Genomic DNA, 15,975 nt, shown 5'->3' on the forward strand with positions numbered 1-15,975 from the left:
ATTTTGTGAAATAACCTGGATTAAACCTATAGGCGTATATTTCCTGATCGTGTTTAGTTATGTTTAAAATACTAAAATTATTCATTTGAATAGTACAGCACTTACCAAGAATTTGTCGCAGGAGCTCAGTTTAGGCCACAGGCGCCGGGCCGGGGTCTAGCACACTGTGTAGGTGTGTAGCAGGGCCTAGCACATTGTGTACAGATGTGTAGCGGGGCCTAGCACACTATGTAGTGCGTTTCTAGCAGAGGAGGGAGTTTGGGGCAGATTCGGCCGAAAAATGCGGCGCCACTTTTCTATTGGCCTAACATATCACTAATCAAGGAGGGGGCAGGTTTTAGTTTGCTGTTTGAAACATTTCATCAAGACCTGGGTTTGATTGAGCTTTGATGTGTGGAGTATTTTAAATGCACTTCAGGGAGCTGAATAAAACATTGCATGCTTTAGCTCTGTAGCACGTTTGATAATATTGCTACATTTGCATGTTCGGTTGGGCTGAGTTATTGATTTTTTTCATCAAAAATAAATCGCAAATATCAACGAAAGCGAATGATCTTTAATAGGTCGGTGTGTCTGTCTGTGTACATAGACCTTAATATTCTAACTCCAGACTAGATGTTGTTATTGTGCTGGGTGATTAAATATAACATGCTACAAACTAGAGATAGCATTGAAATGTGCCTCTAATTGTCATGTGCGTTTTCTCAGTCGTATTATCCCGAACTTCTCAGACCAAAATTATGTTCCTATCGACTGCTCAGATAGGTTCATGTTTCCTGTACACGCAAGCTACTTTGTAGACAATAACATGCTTCATTTTTCATACACCCACACATCCTGCCGCTATGATCTCCTGCAGTCCTTACTCCCCCAGTCCGCTCCACTCCACCAACTCTCAAGCTGCTTCACACCCCAGCCACCTGCTCCACCCCAACATTGTCCCACAAGAACACAGTCACTCCACTCCACAGTGAAATCATGTGAAGTGTTGAGATGTCCTCCTGATGTGAAAGGGGCTACATCAAATATAAGGTTTATTATTGTAACATTCCTGGTGCCTGGAACTGTTCCAAACCCCAGAGACAGATTTCAACTCTTGCCTTAATTGCTGCATAATTTTGTTTCACATCAACCTTTGGGACATTTGATACAACAGAAAGTGCCCACGTATTAACATGTCTACCATACCAATCTTTGCTTCAATGCCTTTATTGACGGACCTGTCCATTTTACGTAGAACCATAGAAGTTTACAGCACAGAAGAAGGTCATTCAGTCCTTCATGTCTGTGCTGGCACTTTTGAGAGCGATCCTTTCAGTCCTATTTTACCTACGTTTTCCCCATACTTCAAGAAGGGGGCACCAGGAGCATTCTGCCTCCCAAGTGAAACTGAGGGATGTGAGCTGGGTTTGCAGTTGACTTTGTTCTGTGTTGTTTCCCAATGAAGTTACCTGGAGTCGAGAGCTGTGAAAACTACATGTTTCGCTACGGCCGAAACCCACTAATGGAGCTCCCACTAGCAATAAACCCTTCCGGCTGTGCCCGATCCGAACCCAAAATGAGTATCCATGTCAAGAGGTTTGTGTTAAGGTATTTTTGTTTTCAACTTCACCTAGTATAGCTCAGAGTTGCATTTTGCATTTTGTTGCTCTGCTGTGCCAGGCTGGGTGCTGCTTTAGGTGTTGCAAGTGGGTGCTTCTCTGCTGTGCTTATCGTTTACTCAGGGGTGCAACAAGAACAGACGCAATCCCAAGACAAGACTTTAATCGATCTCAGACTAAATTTATTTCTGTACTATTCGCACTGTACCATTAGAACTGAAATTCCACCTATATTTCGCCCACTTCGCAGTATATTTTGTGAAGCTTTTTGAGACATCTCAACGATGTGATAAGGCCCTATATCAAATGCAAGGATTATTATTATTGCGAGACTATCTTAATATTTAAGATTATGCAGATTTGTGGAGAACATTAAGCATTCTCTGCTTGGAATGAGTTGTGACGATGTTGAATGAATTGCTACAGAGGTGGAATCAACTGGATTCTTTCAAAGCGAAATCTCTAACGTCTCAAAGCATTTCACAGAATATACTGTAAAGTGGATTGACTACGTTTTGTGGGCAAAACCCGGCAGTCAATTGCACATAGTGGTGTCCCACAAACAGTCGTGGAAATGAGTGATCAAAATGTTTTGTTTTTTTAAAGGGATTATTACACATGGAAATCGATCTGCCAATCAACTAAAAAACGGGTTCCTACTTACTGCTCAATAGATAGAGGCGTGTGGAGTCAGGAAAGTTGCCTAAGATTTCCTTACTCTACACATTGAAGGGACACTCAATCAAAGGAAGCCAGTGTGAAGGAGATCGATCACCTTCACACAGTGATCTAATAAAATAATGGAACAAACTGAATAGCCTCCTCTGTTCCTATTTTCCTGGCTGTCTAATGTTCTAGAGCGGCACCTGGAATTATCTAGTGTCTCTCTTTAGCAATCACTGAGATTATTATTTGTTTAACAATATTAACATTATTTTGACGTTCGTCATTCCAAAAAACAGCCACCTATAACTACAGCTTCATATCTTTCAATAAAAAGTTTCCAATCTGTCATTCTTCTCAGCAATATATGTCCGTCTATCTCCTCAGTGCTGACAGCTCCCATCTCCTTGTTCTAATGACATTGGTAGTTGGATGTGAGGGAAGAGGCGTAAGATGAACCACACTTACAGTGATGAGGGGGAGAGGGGAAAGAAAAGGAAGATGAAAGAAGGCAAAGATTGATGGTCTGATTTGACAACTTTCCCTTCCTGAAAAAGTTAGATTAAAACAATAATAAACAAATACACAGTCAATCCATTTTACAGTATATTCTGTGAACTGCTTTGAGACATCTCAATGACGTTATAAGGCACTATATCAAATTCAAGGATTATTATTATAAATGCGTGTTGTCTAATGGTTGCACCTCCTGTGTTCTTAGAAGCCCTGGGCAGTGGTTCATACTTTGGTTGAATTTTGCGGCGTTGCATTTATTAATGCATTCAAATTTGCAGCGGTGCATTTCATGATGGGTTCTCATTTGCACTGGCGCATCTCCTCATTATGTACTCAATGCAGTAATTATCAAACGCCACAAGTTTCACCCCTGTAAAGGCTACATGTGTGCCCATGCGAGCATGTCCCTGTGAATGCGTTACTAGATTTGCATGTGTGTCCCCGTGAATGCGTTACTAGATTGTGCGTGCATGTGCTACCCTGCGTGAAGAGCGCTGTATAAATGCAAGTTGTTGTGCGTGTGTGTGCATGCGCTTATATGTGTGTGTGTGCCTGTGTTCATGTACGTGTTTTTTGCTAGATTGGCTGCTCAGCCTCGCTCAGTTAAAATGTGCCGTTTGCATCCGCTTGCCAAGAGAACAAAAAAAATCATTTTGCTTATTCACATTTATGCTCTTGTTGACCAAAAGGAACTTCAGAATTTGTTTTTCTCTCTCATCCCCTTGTCCCCACCACTACCTTCACTTCGTGGCCGGATCTGACTAGGCCGCACACACTGAACAGCACCACCACATCAAAGTCTTTTCAGAGCACTGTAACAGGAGAGCTGAATGCACCTTATAGCAAGCAGTTTGTTCATTCCAAGTCCTCCCAGTACCGCAAAATGAAGACTGAATGGAAGATTAACGTGTACCTGGCCCGTTCTCGCATCCAGGTCAGTGGTTCACTCATTTGTTTTATCAGCCGGGTAGGTGCATGACTGATGTGTGCGTAAACCCATCAATGTGGCGAAATCTTAGGCAAGTTACCTTTCTCCACACACCTCTGTTTACCTAGCAGTAACTAGGAACCCGGATCAATTTCCAGGGGGATTAATCCCTTCAAAAGCAATTTAAAAATTTGATCAATCAATCCATGATTGTCTATGGGACACTGTAATTGGCTGCCGTGTTTTATCCACAAAACATACAGTCACTACACTTTACACTTTTGAGATGTCTCAATGACATGATTACTATGATTAATAATAATTGTGTTACATTTCCAGCTTCCAGCACTGACGTCCTGCAGATAGCAGGCATGCGCAGGCAGTGTTGCTGATGTCACTTCCTGCACCGTGTGAGGCCATTGGTGCTTCCTGCATACAGGAAGTGACTTTGATGGCAACCTGAAGACCTGGAAGCGTTGACAGTGGCCATTTTTATTCTGCGCTACTTAACAATCAGCAAATATAAATATGTAAATCACAAGATTAATTGGAAATGTTTCCTCAGGGCCTTGGCTTGTATGCTGCAAGAGACATTGAGAAACATACCATGGTCATTGAGTACATTGGAACAATCATCCGCAATGAAGTTGCTAACAGGAGAGAGAAACTGTATGAATCACAGGTAACTTACTGCTTGAGTCATATACAGCACGAGTCCTGTGGGACTTAGTACTGAAGCAGCCAATTAAAATATCTTTTTCATAAGCCTGATATGTACAGAAACCCATCACTGTGTTTGAGTCTCCAAACCAGACTGAGAGTTCCACACATATTCAGCTACAAGTGGAATTTCCCTGTGCCTGGAATGAATGGAATGTGTACTCTCTTCCCAGAGGGACGCACCCTATTTACCTAATTCCTGAGAAACGAGGCACTGGTTGGCGACAACCAAGATTTGCAGAAACCCAAAGAACGTTGAGGGTAACTGCCGTTGTTAAACAAACAAAAGTGCCATCTGGCAAACCTACATTTTGGAAGGTGGAATACTTGTTATCTGTTGAAGTGAAGACCACAACAGGAATCGGCTGAAGGGGAACTATATGAAAGAGTACAGGGTAGGGAAAAGCAGGGAATTGAGATTAGGGTAGAGTAGATGCAGAAGTTAGTGCAATGTAGATTCGATGGGCGAGAAGCCTCTCTGTATCCTGTCAATGCTACCATTCTATGTATACTGGCTGCTATGTATGAACGTACTATGGTACATTAAGGACGTCTGGGATTAGAGAGAAAGAAAGCAGCTAACCTCCTTTTGTCTTGTATGTGCTAACTCTCAGCCTCTCCAAACACAACAGGTGAGAACAGCAACAACAACAAGATTACATTTGTATGCGCCTTTCATGTCGGGAGGACGTCCCAAGGCGCTGAAAAGTACAATTTAAGCACTGTAATCTGCCGAGGTGATTGTGACTCCTAATTTAGCCTAAAAAGATCAAGCAAATGGAAGCAAGGGTCAGAGCTAAGAGTCTTGAAAAAGCTCTTTTAAGATTTTGGAGCCTTTCTCAGTCCCCAGGCTCTAGCCAGTTCAGGGTTTGCATCTGAGAAGCGGTGTGGTGGGGGAGGGGGGGTTCTGTATTAGATCAATTCTATATTGAATTGAACTTAAATCAAGTCGTTGACTCCATAATTTGTGAGTCTTTGTTTGGTTCAGGATCCAAAACAATCAAGCTCAAACAGTCAGATGAAAATTATAATTTTACAACAACTTGCGTTGACGCCAGACACCATCCCGGGCGCTTAAACACCAAACTTTATATAGCAATGTGCATGATACAGAAAAGTATACTGTAGTTTTTGATCCAAGGAACAGAATATACAGTTGCACATGTTTTCCTAAATAGTTTTGTAGTTTCTTTTCTTCTTTATTTTGTTCTTCTTTTCCAGGTCTGTTCCACTTCAGACTGGTTAGTTATAGTTATATTGATACACATGAACAAACAAGTTTTCACGACCTTCAAAACCATCTGGTTTATCTCACAGATACCGTTTCCTTGTTTTTACTCATCACCTCCACCCCCAAACCATCTTATTAAAACATTCCTTATCCCTTCTCTACATGACTAGCGTTAGATGAGGACTGCAAGTCCACCTAACTAATATACACTTTTTCACCTACTTTTCACCTGACATGGACTGTACAAATTAATAAAAATAATAATAATAGTTTGGTCACTCAATCCACGACTGTTTGTGGGACACTGCTGAGCACAATTGGCATCTGTGTTTCGCTTACAAAATATATAGTCAATTCACTTTTCATTATATTCTGTAAAGCGTTTTGAGACGTCTCGAAGATGTGATGAGATACTGTGTCAAAGTCTTTCACGTACATGGACCATCTTTTACATGCTATAACTTTTTCCCATGTAACTGTAACAGACCAAGTAAGGACATTAGATAAAGGAAATAAAGACAGAGACACTAGTCATTTCTATCATATAAACACGTTGTAGGAGTACAAACAAGGACATTAGAAAGGAAACAACAGCAAGGTTACAAATGTCACACGAGTACAATTATCAGCAAAATTTCATCTGTGGAGTCCTGCAGGGTAGTGGTTAGAGCACTCGCCTCACAAGCAAAATGACCCGGATTCCATTCCCAGGCAGGGTAAAACCTTAGGCAAGTTTCCTTACTCCACACAGCCTTGTTTACTTAGTAGTAAGTACGAACCTGGTTGTTTGTCGATTGTCAGATCGCTTTGGGGGTTAATAATCCCTTCAATTAAATAAATTGGTTCATTCAATCCACAACTATTTGTAGGACACTGCTGTGCGCAATTGGCTGCCTGCCACGTTTCACCCACAAAATATACAGTCAATACACTTTACAGAATATCTTGTGAAGCGCTTTGAGATGCCTTAACAATCTGATAAGGCGCTATAACAAATGCAAGAATTATTATTATGAAAAGTAGAGCGGTAGAAATGTTCAGTGTTTTTCCATTATTGGCAAAATACAGAGTAATACAACATAAAGGGTCTCTGGGATGAAGTTCTTGGGAGTGAAGCAGCCTGGTGCATGTTAAAGCTTAACCATAACCAAGAAACAGGCTCCCCAAACCAATCACCCCCATCTTCGCTCGGCTTCACTGGCTCCCCATCTCCTTGGTATCGAGTTCAAGATCCTCGTCCTCACTTTTAAAGCCCTCCACAGTCTTCCCCCACTTGACCTTGCTAACCTTCTAAATCCCTACCAACCTTCTCGCTCCCTCCACTCAGCAGCCTGCTCCATGTCCCCCGCCTTGCCCACTCCACCGTTGGGGTCTGGCCTTCAACCTTTCTGACCTCATCCTCCAATACTCCATTCCCAGAGCCCCTGCAACTCGCTCCTTCCCACACCTCCTTCAAGGCGGGTCTCAAGACCTTCATCTTTGACTGTGCCTTTGGTCATCTTCCCATCCCACTCCCCTTGGCCCCCACCCGTCTTGAATCCATCCCCAAGCTCGGGTACAAATGCGCAACTGTTCAGTACTTTGGGATGTCCAATGCGCAAGTCACTATGAATGCAATTTGTTGTTGTTGATGTCTCGTCTTTGGCAAGCTTGTCTCAAAGCCCTGTAGCTGGAGTCCTGTAGCTCAGTGGTTAGAGCACTCGCTTTCCTCGCTTTGCAAGCGAGAGACCTGAGTTCAATTCCAGGCAGGGCGAAACCTTGGGCAAGTTTCCTTACTCCACACAGAGCCTAATAATAATCCCTCCAAAAAAAAAAAAAAAAACAATAATAAATTGGTCATTTTCAATTCTACGACTGTTTGTGGGACATTGCTGTGCGCAATTGGCTGCCGCGTTCGCCCACAAATATACAGTCAATTCACTTTACAGTGTGTTCTGTGAAGCGCTTTGGGACGTCCTCCCGACGTGAAAAGCGCTATATCAAATGCAAGGATTATTATTATTATTATTATTATTATTAAAGCCGTATTATAGTCTCTTATTAGTGTGGTGTCAGACTTTGAGAATTTTGTTAGCTTTTATCTGTAGGGGTGGAGTATGTGAGCTTTGTGTTGTTGTGGGTGATCTGCCCTGTGCTGTGATCTTTGGCGTTACTTGAGATCGAACCCCAAGGTGTTTCTTAAAAGCCTAAAAACAGTGTTAGAGTCACTTTGGGAGATTATGCTGCTTAAATGCACTCTTTGTGATTGTAAAGGCTTAGTACAGACAAAACAAAGGATGTGCCTTGTCTAGGTGATACTTGTCTCTGGTAACAAAGCCTATTACCAGGTAATGTGACTAGATAGCAGAATGCGGCTTAGCTGACCACTAAGGAATGTGCAGTATAATAATAATAATATAATAAGAATCCTTGAAATGTTCAAGTCTGCACACAATCTCCATAAAACAGCCAAACATGCAGAAGTGTTTATTTCTCTCTCTCTCTCTCTCTGAATTCCTCCTTCTGAGTCTTTTTTTAAGAAATAGCAGAATGTGTAGGTGAAGTGAATCCAGTGGATGTTGTGAATGTGGATTAGGGGGTATGCTACAAAAAATAGGCCTGAGAATAACGGGAATGCAGACAAACGAAACGGCTCAGCATCAACTTGTGTTTACATAGGGCCCTTCATGCAGGCTAGCATCTCGGAGCGCTGTAGTGGCAGGGTTTGAACACCAAGGAAGGGAGGATAGGGAGGTGACCATAGGGACGATCGAGGAGGTGGGTTTGAAAGCGGGATTTAAAGATAGATAAGAGAAAGGGTGAGGCGGAGGGTTCCAGAGGTTTGGGGCATAGTGACTGAAGGACACGAAGGAGAGCTGAAAAGGCAGATGGATATTTTTCAGACTGGAGATGTGGCCAGGGCTGTGGATTTCTTGTTTTCCATATAAAAATGTGTACTGTGTAGGCTTGGGTATCCAAAAAATGTGTATGCACACAGTGATTCAACACGGATCAATCATTTCACGTTTCATTTCAGTCCAACACCCTAAGAACTGTCAATCAAGTTATTTTGCTATATTTTCCCCACTGTCTCCCCAGTCGGGTTTCTCATCTACCTGACGGCAACATTAAAAAAAGTACAGATAGTGTGTCAATATTTGTGTACAGGCAGATTTTGTTTGCATACCGTACAATTTTGCATTGACTCAATCTCTGAGAACGGAGAGGACTACAGGAGGACACTGGAATTCAACAAAGAAACACATTTTGAACTTTGAGTATTGCATTTTGAAAGAGGAACAAGGGAAGGAAATGTGAGAATGTTAACAGAGTGGATATTGTAGTGGCAGGGTTTGGACACCAAGGAAGGGAGGATAGGGAGGTGACCATAGGGACGATCAAGGAGGTGGGTTTGAAAGCGGAGTTTGTGGAGTCCTGTAGCTCAGTGGTTAGAGCACTCGCTTTGCAAGTGAGAGACCGGAGTTCAATTCCAGGTCAGGGCGAAACCTTGGGCAAGTTTCCTTACTCCACACAGAGCCTAATAATAATCCCTCCAAAAAACAAGAACAATAATAAATTGGTCATTTTCAATCTACGACTGTTTGTGGGACATTGCTGTGCGCAATTAGCTGCCGCTTTCGCCCACAAATATACAGTCAATTCACTTTACAGTATGTTCTGTGAAGCGCTTTGGGACGTCCTCCTGACGTGAAAAGCGCTATATCAAATGTAAGGATTATTATTATATTATTATTGCAGAAAAACCTAGAGGTACAAGAATATTATAACATGGGAATGAAAATCTAGGTTTTATTCTGTTTATAAAAGCACTGAGTACAAGAGCAAGGAGTCAATAGTATATTTGTAGAGGATATTGTTTATTCCACAGTTGGAGTGTTGTGTTCAGTTTTGTGAATCTCACAGTGCTGGGGGTGTACTGCATTGTAGAGGTGCTAACCTTCAGATGAGACAAAACTGTCTGCCTGCTCAGGTGGACGTTAAAGATCCCATGGCGCTATTCAAAAAAAGAATGTTCTCCCTGGTGTCCAGGCTGACAATCCCCCTGATAAAATTGCTCATTTGCTTCATGGCTGTTTGTGGGATGTTTTTGCACGCAAATTGGCTGCTGCATTTGCTCACAATATACTCAGTCAGAAAATGTCAGTAGCATCCTGCAAAGCGCTTTGAAGTGTCTTGACAATGCAAAGATTATTATTAAAAGAGGTGTTCAATCAATTGCAATTATAATAATTATTATATATAAGAAATATATGTGAAATGCAAGGATTATTATTAAGAAGGCGCTATCAGATGTAATAATAATTATTATTATTGATCAAGCAATGTGTTTGGTCTCCCTCTCTTTTCAGAACCGTGGAGTATACATGTTTCGCATTGACAACGATCATGTCATTGATGCAACATTGACAGGAGGACCTGCCAGGTGGGTGGGGCCGCATGTCTGTGTGCATACGAACCTTTGATGTGACGGCTCCAGCTCCGTCCAGCCTTGGCCTCAGGGTAGAAGCTGCTCATCTCTGTCTCCATTGTCAACTTTCAGACGTCCAGCGGGAAATACGTTGCGAGGCTCTCAGTACATTCAGGACCAACTTCCTAAAATTCTATCATGAATTCTTGCACAGCTGCAATTTGGATAATGTTAGCATTAGTTATAGGCAGAGAGGCAGATAAAAGGGGATGAGGTGAATGGTTAGGGTACTGGATTATGGCACCAAACGTAGGGTATAAAAGGTTTACAGATTGTAGGAAGCCTGAGGGAGGTACCTTATCTCACCCCTGATGACTGGCCTGCCCTTCTCGGGCCCTGTGCATGAGGTCTGTCGTCAGTAGTGCCCTCTTGAAGTACTGCGGCTATGCTCAAAGTGGAGAAATTGGAACCAGCACAGAAGAGGGCCATTCAGTCCATCGTGTCCACTCTGGCTCTTTAAAGAGCAATCCTTCCAGTCTCATTTAACCTGCCCTCTAGTTAAGCGCTCAGGGTTGCTGCCCCGTGTGAGGAGCGCTATATAAATGCATGTTGTTGTTGCCGTCCCCATGCACTAGCTCCTTCCAAAAAATGGCCCTGGTGCAGAAGCGAAACATAACTTAGATGCAAGGTCAGAAAGTATTCCTTCACACAAATAACAACAAGAAATTGCATTTATATAATACCTTGCACATCGGAGAATGTCCTAAGCCTCTGGACTATGAGGGGTTTGCACTTGAGATGCAGATTGGGATCAGAGAGGGGAGGAGGGAACGGGGTTGAAGGATGGAAGATGACCAAAGGCAGGGTCGAAAAGGAAGATCTTGAGGCGGGCCTTGAAGGAGGCAAGGGATGGGGCTAGGAGGAGGAGCTCCAGCGTGAAGTTCCAGAGGATGGAGGCAGAAAAGCTGAAGGCCCAACCACCGATAGAGTAAGCAGGGTGGGAGACAAGGAGCAGGCCAGTGCCTGCAGAGCGAACAGAGCAGACAGGTTGATGAAGTTTAAATAGGTTGCAGAGGTAGAGAGGAGCAAGACTGTGGAGGGCTTTAAAAGTGAGGACAACAAACCGGTGTGAGGATATGTGGAATGCACTTCCCTCTCCCCACCCACCCTTGTAGATGCAGAATGAATCGGGGGATGAGATGGGTACAGAGAGAAATTGGGATTAGATAATCTGCAGTGATCTAATAAACTGGTGGAATAGGCTGAATGGCCTCCTTCTCGTGTTTTTTTAGGGTCTGCTTGTGTTCACCCTTCACTCATGGTATTTGCCAAGTCTCGTTCACATTGTTTCCTCCAATAAAACCAGTTGTGTTGGGCAGTGAATTGGTAACTGGTGGTGGGGGGAGGGGTGGGGTAAACTCAAAATGTTCCTTTATAGCCGACAGATTCTGACTAATAGTTACAATTTTAACTAATTTAACAAAATTTTAAGTGCGATTGAAAAAGTGAACCCAGACAGTACTCTCAAGATGTATTATGACAGTAGAACAAGAGGATGTAGGTTTAGTGTTGTAAAGGGTAATATCAGGACAGACACCAGGAAGTTTTACTTTACCCAGAGGATAATTAACAGCTGGAACAAGGTTGCCAGGAAAGGTGGTTTAAAGGTGGTTGAGGCCAGGACACTGGGACACATATAAAGATCAGCTGATGGGGGGGATGGCAGGATGGGGGTTCTGGAGGGATGAGATTGGATGGGCCAAAGGGCTTTCTTCATCCAAACTATTGTTCCATCTGCATTCTATAATCTCCTTCAGGTATATTAATCATTCCTGCGCACCGAACTGTGTGGCCGAGGTGGTAACGTTTGAGAAAGGGCACAAAATAATCATCAGCTCTAACCGCAGGATCCAGAAAGGAGAGGAGGTGAGTGTGATTTTAGACATAGCATCAAGTATCTTTGGGTTATCTCTGAAGGTTGCGAGTTCAGCCACTCCCCACATCATTGCGATTTGTGGAGTCCTGTAGCTCAATGGTTAGAGCACTCACCTTGCAAGCGCGAAACCTGGGCTTAATTCCCAGCAGGGCGAAACTTTGGACAAGTTTCCTTACTCCACACGCCTCTGTTTACCTAGCAGTAAGTAGGAACCGGGTTATTAGTCGATTGGCGGATCGTTTTTCCGGGGGTAATAATTCCTTTTAAAAAATAATAATAATAATTTGGTCACTCAACCCATGGCTATTTGTGGGACACTGCTATGTGCAATTGGCTGCTGCGTTTCGCCCACAAAGTATACAGTCAATTCACTTTACATTATATTCTGTGAAGCATTTTGAGACGTCTCTCGCCTACGTCAGAACTGAACTCAGAGTCTTAATTCAAACCAGTGCAGTCCTAGGGTGGGAGGGAGAGCTGCATTGTGGAAATGAGGTCCTTTGGCTAAGATGGCACTACTCGAAGAAAGGACATTCTCCCAGCGTTCTGGCCAACAATCCCTCAGATAAAATTAGTCACTCGCATCATGTTGATTTGTAGGACACTGCTGTATGCAAATTAGCTGCCATATTTGGCTGCAAAATACAGTCACAAGACTTTACGGTAAACCCTATGAAGTGCTTTGAGTCATCCTCCTGTCATGAAAGATGTTATGCTAAATGTAAGGATTATTAGTATTATATTCATGTTGCATAGAAACTGTAGTTAACTTGATCTCGTATCTGTTCAATTTTTTTTGGCAAAACAACAACAACTTGCATTTATATAGCACACCTCACACAGGGTAGTGTTCCAGAGCACTTGACAGTGACAAAACAAAATCAAATCTGAAGTTAACACTGAGCTAGATTTAGAAAACCCTTAAGAAAAGGGTTAGTAAACTTAAATACTTACAACACTTAACCTACCTTAATCTCACTGAGTCATTCAGCACATCTGCTAATTTGGTTCTACATTCCCAATACCTTCCTTACCTCTCCCATCTCCTCCTAATCCCACTCTTCTGCTCGACCCCTCTGTTCGGCTAACTTGAGCTTCTTGCATAGCCCCTCTCTACCTGGACCATCTTCGATGACTGACCTTTCCAGTTCTCCACCCCTAATCATGGAGTCCTGTAGCATAGTATTAGCACACTCGCCTTGCAAGCGAGAGGACCCGAGTTCAATACCCAGGTGGGGCGAAACCTTTGGCAACTTTCCTTACTCCAATTGCTTACTGGACTACTACGACTGTTTGTGGGACATTGTGTAATTGGCTGCTGGGTTTCGCCCACAAAATGTACAGTCAATTCACTTTACAGTATATTCTATAAAATGCAAGTATTATAATCTCTGCAACTCCTTCCCATGACCCTGCTGTCATCCCCTTCTCTATCTGTCTTCAAGTCCTGCCTTAAAAGCTTCCTCGTTGGCTGTGCCTATGGCCAGCTTTCCCTTCCCCTTGTTCAGCGTCCAACCCCACCTCTGTAAAGTGCTCGGATGTTATTCTACATCAAGGGCGCTGTATAAAGGCAAGCTGTTGTTGTAATGACCATCTTTAGTGCTTGCAATCTCTATCCCCCATCTGGAGGATACATTGGGGGAGAGAAAATCCCTTCTCTTTTTGAATAGCACTTTGGGATCTTTAACATTCTCCATAGAATAGGAGAAGTTGAATGTCTCATTGGAAGGACAGACTTTTTCACAGAGAACACAATGACGAGACTATGTTTGTTCTGTTTCAGTTGTCCTATGACTACAAATTTGATTTCGAAGACGACCAGCACAAGATCCCATGTCACTGTGGAGCTGTGAACTGCCGTAAATGGATGAACTAAAGCCATCACCTTTGGGGTTGATTGTCCTGGGGGAGAGATGCTTTTTCATTTTAAAAAAACGAAAGCCTGTAAACTCGCAGGTGAAATCTCTTCGCCCCCAGTGGCAGTAGCAGAGCTCTGTAAACGAGCTTCAACTGAAGCCGGGGAAATCATCACAGGTCACTGGGCCTCCCATTCATGGGTTTGTTTGTTCATAATGCAGGTGGCAGCGGATTACTGATACCAGGGGGTCCATCCTTTTAGCTGCTGAGGTCTGGATGCCGGATTTGAGAAACGTTCGCGGGCCACATAAGCAATATTTTATCCTGATTGGCCAGGCCCGTTGTTGGGCAGAGCCTGAGCGCCCGGCGACTGTCTCTTGATTGGCCAGTCCCGTTGTCGGGCAAAGCCTGAGCACCCGGTGACTGTCTCTTGATTGGCCAGTCCCGTTGTCGGGCAGAGCCTGAGCACCCGGTGATTGTCTCTTGATTGTCAGACAATGAGTTGGAAATGGTTTGAGGGCTGGATGAAATCATCCCTTGGGCCGGATAAGGCCCGCGGGCCTGCAGTTGGACCACCCTGACTTACATATAAATATATATGGTCTAGCACTGGAGTTGCTGTCCTATATTGATGAGCGAGAAATGTTCTTTTTTAAAAACTAGGAAGAAGGAAAACAATATATAAAAAACAATGGCTGACCTGCGTCCCAAGTAGGGCAGACACTTAATGAATGTAGGACTGAAATCGCCAGCTAGGGGGAAAGATCGACAGTGCTGGTCACAGCCTTACTTGTAAGGGGCAGGCCCTCTGGCACGTTTAAAAGTTAAAATAAGTAGACACCACTGAACAAGGAATGTACTGAGATGACTTCCTTAGATATACAGCTAAGGGAATAACTTGCACTAAAAAAAAATTAAAATACTTGATTCCGTGAGTCAGTTTATTGTAGGTTTTTTTTGATTTCTGTATAATAAAAGAAGACACATTTTTGTATTTATTGGATAAGTGAATGAAGCTATTTTTAAAAAGTAGACGAAGAAAATAAACAAAAGCCAAGCTGCTCCCGTTACCCACAGATGTTAGAAATTTTTTAAAAAACAGCTGTTACTTTGTAAATAAGTGTAAATAATTGAGAGGGAGAAAATGCTGTGTGTACGTGCGTGTGTGTGCACGCGCACATGTTTAAACAAAAAAAATACAATGACCAAATGCTACCTGAAGCTGTTCCAGAGCTTTTTAAGAGAAGATCATTGAGTCGAGTTACATGATGCATAATTTCTACCAACTGTGAATTGGGTTGAAAACCACCGGTAGTAATAATGGGAGCCTATCTCCAGAATACAGTCGGGGGAATACAAGCTTACATAGCAAGAATCGTGTACTGGGTATGGATGGGTTGGAATGGGAAGGGGAAAGAGAGTGGTCAATGTAGTCTGTCGAGATAGTTTTTATTTTTGAAGACTGATTTACAAAATGTAATTAGGCTAACACTGCAGGAAATACTTTTGTTTTGTTTTCGGCAATATTGGAGGGGTGGGTAGGGTGGGGTTTGGAATCGATGTAGGCACACACATGTACACAGCGAGGGTATGGTTGGTGGAGAGTAATAATTTGGATTTTTTTGTTTGTTTACATTTCTTTTAAAAGATTAGATTTTTAATTAAAAAAAACTTTTTTTTCGCACCGCCTGAATTACGAAACGTACGTCTGCAATTTTCGAACCTTTTTACTTTGTACTTGTCTGGAAGAAAAGAGAGATAAAGCAAAAATAAAATTAACTGGTACTGACCTATTCACACACAAAGGGTTGCGATCAAGAATGAATTTTCAGTCAACTAAACAAAATGTTGCTATATCCAATGAAACAGTAATGTATATGGCACGTCGCATTTTTTTGTACTTTACAGGGAGAGATTGATTGTATATAGTTCTTGATAAATAGTTGTATGAAATTATTTCCTGGATTTTTTTTCTTGTATAATATTCCAAAATCCTTGCCAGTATTTGTCCTACAGGGTTTTTTGTTCTCCTCTGTCCTGTACAATAGTATCTAATCTTTTTTTTGGAGAGTTTGAGGGGGGGTGGGGGTGGGGGAAATTAGGCTTTTTTTTTGA

The 15,975-nt window shown here is 42.6% G+C and overlaps 1 protein-coding gene across 1 annotated transcript in view; it reads left to right on the forward strand.

Moving 5' to 3' along the window:
- LOC103189435 (histone-lysine N-methyltransferase 2C) overlaps positions 1–14,684 on the forward strand; it is a 114,888-nt gene extending 100,204 nt beyond the window's left edge. The window contains 6 exon segments of the mRNA XM_007909831.2: positions 1,448–1,578; positions 3,546–3,714; positions 4,274–4,390; positions 10,009–10,082; positions 11,885–11,993; positions 13,787–14,684. Coding sequence (XP_007908022.2) covers positions 1,448–1,578; positions 3,546–3,714; positions 4,274–4,390; positions 10,009–10,082; positions 11,885–11,993; positions 13,787–13,879 — 693 coding nt within the window. The 3' untranslated portion in view covers positions 13,880–14,684.
- Positions 14,685–15,975: the final 1,291 nt, after the last annotated feature.

This window comes from Callorhinchus milii, unplaced genomic scaffold, assembly GCF_018977255.1.
Source record: "Callorhinchus milii isolate IMCB2004 unplaced genomic scaffold, IMCB_Cmil_1.0 Scaffold2, whole genome shotgun sequence".
In the NCBI taxonomy this organism is placed as follows: Eukaryota; Metazoa; Chordata; class Chondrichthyes; order Chimaeriformes; family Callorhinchidae; genus Callorhinchus; species Callorhinchus milii.